This window comes from Myotis brandtii, unplaced genomic scaffold, assembly GCF_000412655.1.
Source record: "Myotis brandtii unplaced genomic scaffold, ASM41265v1 scaffold200, whole genome shotgun sequence".
NCBI lineage: Eukaryota > Metazoa > Chordata > Mammalia > Chiroptera > Vespertilionidae > Myotis > Myotis brandtii.
The window spans coordinates 1576648-1587749 of NW_005357453.1; the positions used below are offsets into that span (position 1 = coordinate 1576648).

An 11102-nucleotide genomic window follows, 5' to 3' on the forward strand; every position below is an offset into this window, starting at 1 on the left:
GGTTAGGAGCCAGCAGTCCCGAATTGCAAGAGGGATGTCCAACTCCCAGCAGTCAGACATCCCCCAAGGGGTCCCAGATTGAAGAGGGTGCAGGCTGGGCTGAGGGAACCCCTCTGTGCACGGATTTTGTGCACCAGGCCTCTAGTTTATATATAACCATAATTTTATTATTACACAAATGTTTTACTCAAAATTTACATATTACTAGCAGACTTCAGTCTGGAACCCAGTCAGAATATTTGCTAGAGTAGCTTTATGTCATTTTGAGGAACAGTTCTACATGACCTCAAGAATGCCCATTTCAGCATGCTCCCCAAATTTCTAACTTCACTGATCATAAGAGATTGCATATTTATGATAGTGAGGCAAAAATATGTCAAGTCTGCAAGAATAGTATAAAACTGGAGGAAAAATATAGAGAGACCTTTATAATATCTTACTGACATTTTATCAAATCCATTCCTGGTTAGTATTTTACAGTACATGGATTTATAAAAAGGCAAAACAGTTTTTGGAAATGGCTCACACAGTTTATAAACATAATAGAGTTTAAATTACTGTTTCAGTAGTAAATTAATTTCTATTCCAAGATGAAATTTAATTTGATTTCAGATGATTAATAGAAATACTTACCAAGTATTTAAATAAATGTCAAAGGTTCAATATTAATTGTGGCTACTATATAATTTTGAAATTAAGATATTGTTTATTTTAAATTATAAAATTAAAAAATGCCCTTCCCCAGTAACTAGAATATTATCAATATGGGTTGCCTTGTTTCCACATCCTCTGTGAATTGTCATTTATTGATGCCAGCAGCAGGTCCAGGGAACTTTTTTTTAAATGGATTATTTTCAGACAGTCTGGTCCCAGTAAATGCATTATCATATATTGAGTTGCTTATGCCTGAAACCTTAAGAGTCATTCTTAATGATTGTTCCTCCTTACACTTGACATTTGATAAATCACCAAGTCCTGTCAAGTCTACCTCCAAAAATATATATTAGATCTCTTCACTTTTTTGCATTTTTCTCATCTCCACCCCATCCTAGGGCTTCTTTTTCTTTCTTTTTTCTTTTTTAATCCTTGCCTGTAGATGTGTTACTGTCTTTTGAGGAGGTGGAGGGTCAAGAGAGCGAGCGAGAGAGAAACATGTAATTGGTCGTTTCTGTACAAGCCATTACCGGGGATTGAACCCAAAACCCAGGTATGTGCCCTGACCAGGAATGGAATCCGCAGCCTTTCAGTGTATGGAACAACACTCCAAACCAACTGAGCCACCTGGCTCTTTTTTTTTTTTACCACCCATGCCTGAACTTTCTATTGGCTACAATTAGAAATGTGAATAGTACTCTGTAGAATAAATTGGTCAATACATAATTATGGGAGAAAGGGTGTTTTAAACGTGTTGTTGAGTAGCATCTCTCTTTTAATGTTCCTTTTATATACAGAAGAAAACCACAGTCAGTACACAAATAATTAGGTCCACGTTCTGAGAGTTTTTACTGTCAATGGCCTTGCCTGCTTCTTTCTACCCTTGTTCACTTTTGCCTTTCTTTACTCACCCCCTCCCCATCTCTTAATCTCTTGGTCTCTCACATTCACCCTCTTTCATTTCCCTTCCTTTTTTTCTTCCTTGAAGTCTTTACAATTCATTGCATAAATATTATGCATCAACACTCTGATGGTATTTCCAAGTGTGCTCCCATTGTCTCCTTTAATCCACACAACAATCCTTTGAGGTAGAGCTGTTACCCTATATGATAAAAGGCTAATATGCAAATTGACCAAATGGCAGAGCAACTGGCACAACTGAACAACCAAACAACTGGTTGCTATGATGTGCGTTGAGCACCAGGGGGCGTGTGCAGAACATGGCGGACATTGGCTGCAGCGGAATGGTGGAGCAGGTGAAGAGGCTGAGCACCAGGGGGCGTGTGCAGAACATGGCGGGCATTGGCTGCAGCGGAATGGTGGAGCAGGTGAAGAGGGGCACCAGACCAAGGCCGGAGCCGCCGCTCTCATCCACTGCCAGAGCCAGCCCTGCTTGCACCTGCTGCCGGTGCCTGGCGCCAATCCTGATGACTTGGTGCCATCAGCAGGTGTGAGTGGCAGCTAATGGCCCTGATCTTCCCTGAGGGCTTCTCCATCTTCTCCTGCTCCTGAGGGATGATCGGAGCAGCAGCCACCACTTGCACCTGCTGCTGGTGTTGTCCAATCGCTCTGCGCCATCAGTGGGTGCAAGTGGGGTCAGTGCTGTCAGTGTGTGGGAGCAGTGGGGGTGGGAGCAGGACTGCCTGCAGACAGGAGACCGGGGGCCATGGTGGGAGGGGCCAGGCAATGGTGCAGAGGATGGGCTGAGACCCACCCCTGTGCCTACAACAGCCTCGCAGCTGACAGTTCCTTTCAAGGTGCATGAATTCATGCACTGGGCCCCTAGTCTATATAATAAAAGCCTAACTGACCAGTATGGCAGAACGACCAGAATGACCGGTCGCTATGATGTGTACTGACCACGAGGGGCAGATGCTCAATGCAGGAGTTGCCCCCTGGTGGTCAGTGCACTCTCACAGGGGGAGCAACGCTCAGCCAGAACCCAGGCTCATGGCTGGCGAGCGCAGCAGCGGTAGTGGGAGTCTCTCCCGCCTCTGCAGCAGCCCTAAGGAGCAGTGAGCTGAGCAGTAAGGAGCAGCAACCGGGTGGGCGGTAAGGAACAAGGGGTCTTGGACTGCAAGAGGGATGTCCAACTGCCGGCTTAGGCCCAATCCCCATGAGGAGTGGGCCTAAGTTGGCAAGCGGACATCCCTCAAGGGGTCCCAGACTGCGAGAGGGTGCAGGCCAGGCTGAGGGAAGCCCCTTTCCTCCCCCCCACCCCCAGTGCACAAGTTTCATCTACTGGGCCTCTAGTTAGCTCATATTGCAGATGAGAACTTTGGGGCTTAGAGAGCTTAAGTGGTTCATTACTGATAAGGAGAATGGCTGCTATGGGTGAGACACTGGAGACAGGGGGATCAATTAGTTATGTATGAAAATATTTTGAGCAATGATTAATTAAGGCCTGAACCAGGGCACTAGCAGAGGGAAGGTAAATAAAGACAGCTGGGGTTTATAATAATAAAATAAAAAAAGTTCTTCAAAGTGCTGATGGGCACTCTTTAATAAAAGTAGGGCCTTGTTGAAAGCATGTTTCATTCTTCAAGCAACTTTACTTGAGATTCAAGAAGTCGTTGGAAGTACAGAACAGAAAGAAGGGGCAGAGTGGAAAACTGATTTTCAATTTAGTTTCGAGATCCTTCAGTTCCTGCCATGTTTCAGCCACAGCATCCTTCTTTGCTATGAGGAATTTCTTTCGAATGATGCCCTCCAATTCCCTCTGGGGGAATGCTCTCCAGATAAAACCACTTAAAAAATTTTTAAAGGCTCTTTACAAAGAAACTGAACATGTTTTGAGAGGAGTTTGTCTTCCCCTGTAGTTCCCTCTAGAGCAGCGGTTCTCAACCTATGGGTCGCAACCCCTTTGGCTGTCGAATGACCCTTTCACAGGGGTCGCCTAAGACCATCCTGCATATCAGATATTTACATTACAATTCATAACAGTAGCAACATTACAGTTATGAAGTAGCAACGAAAATAATTTTATGGTTGGGGGTCACCACAACATGAGGAACTGTATTTAAAGGGCCAGAAGGTTGAGAACCACTGCTCTAGAGAGAGTAAGGCAAAATGTCAGTGTGCAATGGGATATGTGGAATTAAAAAGAGAAGGTTGTGAAATGTAGTTCCTGAAAAAAAAAATGGGGCGTTGGGTTTATCAGGTTTTTTTTTTTCTGTTTTCTTACTACTCATATGCACCTAGAGTGAAGGAATAAATTAATGTGGTCCATGAAAAGGATAATACTGTAACCGAATAACCAAGGGGTCCAGGCTGCCTGTCACCACTTGAGCCAATTAAGCAGAGGCAGGGCTGAATCCTATATGAGCGTTTATCCCAATAATGCTGGGAGGATGGGAAAGCAGAAAGTCACCCACAAAAATCTGCTCTGCCCCTCCCCATAGCCAGCTGCTTATATTGGGTAGATAGGCAAAGATTATGTGGGAAAGTAAGAGTTACAGGCATGGGAAAGTAGGCATAGTATAATGTTTACAGGTAACCAGCAATGCAGGCTGAGGCTGGGGGGTTGCAGAGGGTGGATGCCTCCAGGGACTAGATTGTTTCAGTCATGTGGTTGTGACTCTTTCCATAATGATGGGCAGCTCTCAGAAAAGGAGGATGGGCTGCATTCTGATGTTAGCTCCCATGTCCCAGGGCATATAACTCTTAGCCAGGTTAGAATGTGCTTTCTCTAATCAGAACAGAATGATCACAATTAATAGAGCATGGTTAATATTTCTTGACTAGAGGCCCGGTGCATGAATATTCGTGTGCTGGGGGGGAGGGGGGGGTCCCTCAGCCCAGCCTGCGCCTTTTCACAGTCCAGGACCCCTCAGGAAATATCCATCTGGGGAGCGGGCCTAAGCTGGCAGTCAGACATCCCTCTGGCAGCCTGGGAGCCCTCAGGAGATGTCCAGCCTAAGCCATCAGTCGGACATCCTTAGTGCTGCCAAGGAGGTGGGAGAGGCTCCTGCCACTGCTGCTGCACTCGCAGCCATCAGCCTGGCTTGTGGCTGAGCAGAGCTCCCCCTGTGGAAGCACACTGACCACCAGGGGGCAGCTCCTGTGGAGCATCTGCCCCCTGGTGGTCAGTGTGCATCATAGCAACCAGTTGTTCCTAGTTGTTCCATCTTTAGGGTCAATTTGCATATTACCCTTTTAATATATAGGATAATAGCTAGTCACCAATATTCTCTTTCTGCCCCTAACAACACTGTATCATCAAATTGGATGGAACTATCTCAAACAGGAATAAAGGCCAATGAGACATTTCCTTTTAAATCAATAAACCTGACTGCTCTCCACAATGCTATTTGTAAGCGAATTCATTTTTTATACTAACCAAAGAGGGGATGGAGGAATTTGGAGAAACTCAGTTTTACATTTTTTTCTGTTTTTCCAAATCTGAAAAAAAAATGAAATTAATCCTTGATTCATTGTAACAGTGAAAACGATTAATTTCTCCCTCTCAAGTAATGAAAGGACCAAAAGTCAAGTCACAGCTACTAGAATTGATATTTCAAAAGCCAAAGGTCATGTGTTAAGTACTTTTAATAAAAATCATTACCAGACTGGCCCATGAAGACTAGGTCATGTTACAAGAATGTCCCCATAGCAGTGACAGCTGTAGGTGGCTTGGTGAGGGAAGGGCAATGAGTGTGAGCTACTGAGCACTAGCAGAAGAGATCTCATACAGAAAAGAAATGCATTAGACCATTCAATAGGAAAGAATAGCTGAACACTTTCATTTAACTTCCCCAAGCAACATTCCTTGGGTCATCTAGCTATATCATGTGCAGAAGAATTTGCACAGAAAGAATTTGAGCATCAAAGGTTTTGCAGTCTACTGGTGTTTGCTTGAAATTAGTAAGAAAGCATAAAAGATGTTAATAAATTTAGCTGCTACCCACATATGAGGATGAATAATATCATTAATTCCAAAGATAAATAATAAACATTGAGAGACTTTACCCTTTGGTATGTAGAGCGTATAACTGATCCTATTAATTAGGTGCTGTAAGCATTGATATTGAGGTATCAGCTATGTGTGCATAATTTATAAAATCACTGGAAATCCCCAAATGTGATAAAGAAAAATTATTTATGTGAAAAACTATTTCTCATGTGATCATTAGTATAATTAAGATATTCAAGCTTATCAAGTGATTTACAAGTACTTGATAGACATACTAAGCATAATTATTCTCCCTTTTTCAATATATGCATTGAAATTAAGGACATTTATGAGAAAAAGAGAGGTAACTCAGCAACACCATGGCAAAGCATTAACTAGTAATTGTAAGGTTTTACCTCTGGATCTAAGGTTTAATCTCTTCACATGTATTTTCATTTCCTATTTGAAATTCATTTTGACTTTTGGAAAAATAAGCTTGTAATCTTTGGAAAATGATGCTTACTGATTTTCCAAGGGCTACTTATGGGAAGGCCTATTGGATAGCTTAAAATCTAATGATTTCAATTCAGTTTTATTTCTTTCAAGAATATTTTATAGGAGAATTTAGGTGATTAGAATTGGCAAGTAGACACCCTATGATTATTTATTTTAGTATGAATGGATAAACATATGTTAGAATCAATAGTTGGATAATCTTCCAGCGAAGGTACAAGGTGACTCTGGCCCCATTCATTTTACTCTGTACCTCAATCTCATTTTTTATAAAATTGTTAAATAATGATAATATCTGCTATTACTACCTTGGAGCATTGAAAAATAAAAATAGAAGGTATACTTCTTCATCAAATCTGGTTTTCTTAAACACATGAGAGCAAAGAACATATCCACACATATGAATGTGGAGGGGGTAATAAGGGATGGACGATTCTGTATATATTTATAGCTATGAGTTCTTTGGGAGCCACAGACAATATATCATTATTTTTTATTCATTAGTTTATCTCCCAAAGAGCGTAGTCAATCAAATGAAGTGCATTTTTGTCAAAATTAGACAATTAGGAATACTGCCAAATTGTAAGAATGCATTGAATCTGGTTCTAAGGGGCAACCCCAAGCACTTCTTGCCCCTCAGCTTTATACTTACTGGCAGGTTCGGGTCATTTCCTTGACCCTGTTCTGTCGTCCATCCTGTCTCTGTTTGAATTTGCATCTGTTATTTTTCAGAGTATCAAAGTGAGCTGGCTGCCTCCTCCATCCGGAACACAAAATGGATTTATTACCGGCTATAAAATTCGACACAGGAAGACGACCCGCAGGGGCGAGATGGAAACATTGGAGCCAAACAACCTCTGGTACATGTTCACAGGTCAGTGTTCACACGGTGTAGTCTTACAAGTTTTTGATGAATTAAATGCTTTGGGAATAGAATACATTCTCACTTCAAGGGAACATTTTTTTTCCTGGCAGGTGACATTTGTTGGTCTGAACAAGAAAAACCTCTATATTTTGAACTTGATATTTTCTATAATGTTTTCACTATATATTTTATTTCTGGATCATCATCTTAATAAGTGCATCATATATTTTTTAAAAAATCAATTTTAGTTTTTCAGCATTGCTGATTCAATATAGCACCTGTTGCCAAATAACTTCTAAATTTTTAGCTAATAACTAAATGGGTCCAAGTTTAAGCCACTTTGGTCTCGCTTCCCCCAATCTCCTGGGTGGTAATGGTGTTGGAAAATGGAAAGAAGGGTTAGCTTGGGGAATAAACAGATAGATTGTTCTACATTTCATAGATATCAAGGTAAATTCACTTTTATAGCAATATTGGTAGAACTCTTGATAGTTCAAACTTCTCTATGAAAACTGGACCCAGTTTTCAGGTAGTAGTTAAAGGATTATTTTTATAAAATTAATAATTATATATTTACTTTAGCTATTGTCATACAATGCCAGTCTAGTTTCTTTCCTAGAACACAGAGGCTGAGGCAGGCTTTCAAAAATAAGGCCTTTGGGGGTGCAAGCCCAGGAAAACAAGAGTGAGGGGACAAGGGGAGGGAGCCAGGGCAGAAGGGAAATCAGATCATGGAGGCATGTTATTGAGCTGGCCACACGTTTAGGACAAATACAGAGCTTGCTTGGCCTCATATGGTGTCTCTTGAGAGACTGTGAGTCTCAGTCAATGGCTGGATGGGAAGTGTGAGCAGTTTCTCTCTTTCCTATCATTAGTCAAAATCTACTGACAGATTGGATTTTGGACCTACACACAGCTCCCTGGGATGCCAGAGCTCCAGGGAGTGTCCAAACATGGAATTCTCCTTGTCAGTCAGCACCTATGTGAGGGTGGATGGGTCTGGTGTAGCAGCAATACTCAGGCCTGGTAACCCTAAGAAGAGAATAAATTTTTGGTAGTGGCTTGAGAAGCAAAGCAAATCACGGTGGCTCATGGCAAGGATTGGTGAGTGCAGTTGAGCCAATCTGAGATGGCACAGAAACTGTGCCTAGGACAATATACACACTAAAACCCATAACTTACAGCTAATGCAGAAGTAAACTGTTACTGCAGATGAAAAGAAAGAAAGTGACCCTTTATTCCTTTTCCTGTGGTAAGTAATCAGTAAATTTCCACTTGGAATCATAGTACAGGTACACAACCCACATGAGCGCACGCACATGTGCGTGCACACAGTGACACACACACACACACACACACACACACACACACACACACACACTTTAAGATCGTATTCAGCCTACAGTCTGAAACTTGATAGAAATCTGTTTTTCCCCCTCAGGTTGTTTGGCTTTTATGCCTATAACATTTTAGCATAATAATGAGAGTGCTTCCAAGGTAGATTGCCAAAAAGTGTATTATTTGTTTTATATCTGGACAGATTCTCCCAGGCAGGTATTGTTGATTCTATCAGTGATGGCGAACCTTTTGAGCTCAGCGTGTCCGCATTTTGAAAAACCCTAACTTAATTCTGGTGCCGTGTCACATATAGAAATTTTTTATATTTGCAACCATAGTAAAACAAAGACTTATATTTTTGATATTTATTTTATATATTTAAATGCCATTTAACAAAGAAAAATCAACCAAAAAAATGAGTTCGCGTGTCAACTCTGACACGTGTGTCATAGGTTCGCCATCACTGTTCTAAGTGGAAGTCATGGCACTCTACTGTACATTTAAAAAGCTCAGGAAAAGCCAAGATCCTATGCCTTTTACTCTGATGAAATGATCAGAAGGTAAAAATAATTGAAGTTGAAGTGAGGTAGATGTGTTCTTTATTATGTTTAACAGAACATGTAGTACCCTTTGGGAGAAATCACCAAAATTTTAAAATCTTACTGAAAATTTTTTAGTATAATTCCTAAGATTTATGTTTGTCCGGAAGAAAGACTCTAAGGATAATTTAATGGAAGCCTTATATTTTAATAGATATGGGCACTTGAAGCCCTGAAACTTTTTTTAATCAATGCTTTTCTTTCTCAAATGAAAGATTAAATACAAAAATAAACTTTTTATAAAATAATTAATTAAATTATGAGCATTCCAATAGAAAAACTAAGGATTGGCTATTCAATTTACAGAACTATAAATGCTGAATAAGCATGATAAAATGTTCAATCTTATTGGTAGAGAAATATAAATTAAAACAAAAATGAGCATGTTTTCATATGTCTCTTGGCTTTCTGAATGTCCTCTTTTGAAAGGTGTCTATTTAGATCCTTTGCCCATTTTTTGATTGGATTGTTTATCTTCCTTTTGTTAAGTTGTATGAGTTCCCTATAAATTTTGGAGATTAGGCCCTTATCAGATATAATGTTGGCAAATATGTTCTCCCATTTTAAGCAATAAAAATAATAAAAAAAATAAATGTAATGGGAGAGAAAAAAAAATAAAATAAAACAAAAATGAGTTAGCATTTTCCTTTGATTAAAGTTATAAAGGTAAAAATGAATGATGATACCCTTTTCTGGAAAGCATCTGACAGAAATACAAACTTTCATATACTGCTTGTGGGACATAAAATTTCTAGAATATTTCTGGAAGCAATGTGCATATGTTATATACAGATGTATATACGTGTGTGTTTGTGTGTGTGTGTGTGTGTGTGTGTGTGTTTAAGAATAAATTTTAGGTTTCCAACTTCTAGCAGTTTGTTCCAATTCAACAATCATATTTTTGGCAAAGTTTTTTACTCTAAGAATGATTAACTCTTTGCACTGTTACTTTAATAACAAATAATAAAAAAATATCCTAAACATCCAATTATAGACAGTTAACTAGACATTTCAGACATAATCATATCATGGAGTATTGTACATCTATTGAAAATGAAGTAATATAAAAATACTAAATTATATATTAAATATTTAAAACATATCACTAACTTAGTTTTCAATCAGTATTAGTATATAAGCCCATATTTATAAACCAAAAAAATGAAATCATAGGAAAATATTTAGAATAATAGATACCAAATATTAATAGTGATTGCTGCTAACTTTTATAACAATAAAATATGTATTTTTAATTGCATATGTAAAGTGTAAAACAAAAGGTCAAGACTCTAGTGTCATATTGCAACTTTTGGTTACAAAAATTGAAGATTTCCTCCCACTATAGCTAAGTGTACTCCCACTGGACAGCTAAGAAGTGAGTGGGCCCAGAAAATAAGTGTGGAACAGTAGCTAGCCACGTGGCCAAAATAACTTGCTGCTGTGACGTTTTTAGTATTTGTGCAATGTTTTTGAAAGTATCACTTTAAACTCAGTAACATCAAATCAAGATTCTGACTCCCTAAATAGACAAACTTATAGGATTTTCTTTCTACAGAAGGTATAATCATTTTTTTCACTTGTTATTCTTTCTTTATTTTTTCTTTATTGATTAAGGTATTACATATGTGTCCTTATCCCCCATTGCCCCCCCACTCATGCCCTCACCCCCCTGGTGTCTGTGTCCATTGGCTAGGGTTATATGCATGCATACAAGTCCTTTGGTTGATCTCTCCCCCTTACCCCTGTGCTCTCCTACTTTCCCTCTGAGGTTTGACGGTCTGATCGATGCTTCTCTGTCCATGGATCTGTTTTTGTTCATCAGTTTATGTTGTTCATTATATTCCACAAATGAGTGAGATCATGTGATATTTATCTTTCTCTGACTGGCTTATTTCGCTTAGCATAATGCTCTCCAGTTCCATCCAGGCTGTTGCAAATGGTAAGAATTCCTTCTTTTTTACCACAGCATAGTATTCCATTGTGTAGATGCACCACAGTTTTTTAATCCACTCATCTGCTGAAGGGCACTTAGGACTTAAACATAAGACGGGAAACCATAAAAATTTTAGAGGAATCTGCAGGCAGCAAAATCTCAGACATCTCCTATGGCAATGGAAACTAAAGAGAAAATAAACAAATGGGACTACATCAAAATAAAAAGCTTCTGCACAGCAAAAGAAACCATCAACAAAACAACAAGAAAGCCCACTGCATGGGAGAACATATTTGCCAATGATATTTC

General features: G+C 39.5%; 1 protein-coding gene across 1 annotated transcript in view; it reads left to right on the plus strand.

The window, feature by feature from the left end:
• DCC (DCC netrin 1 receptor) overlaps positions 1-11102 on the plus strand; it is a 980448-nt gene that overhangs the window by 810920 nt on the left and 158426 nt on the right. The window contains exon 14 of the mRNA XM_014538876.1: positions 6791-6932. Within this exon, the coding sequence (XP_014394362.1) occupies positions 6791-6932 (142 nt within the window). The remainder of the gene's footprint in view (positions 1-6790; positions 6933-11102) is intronic.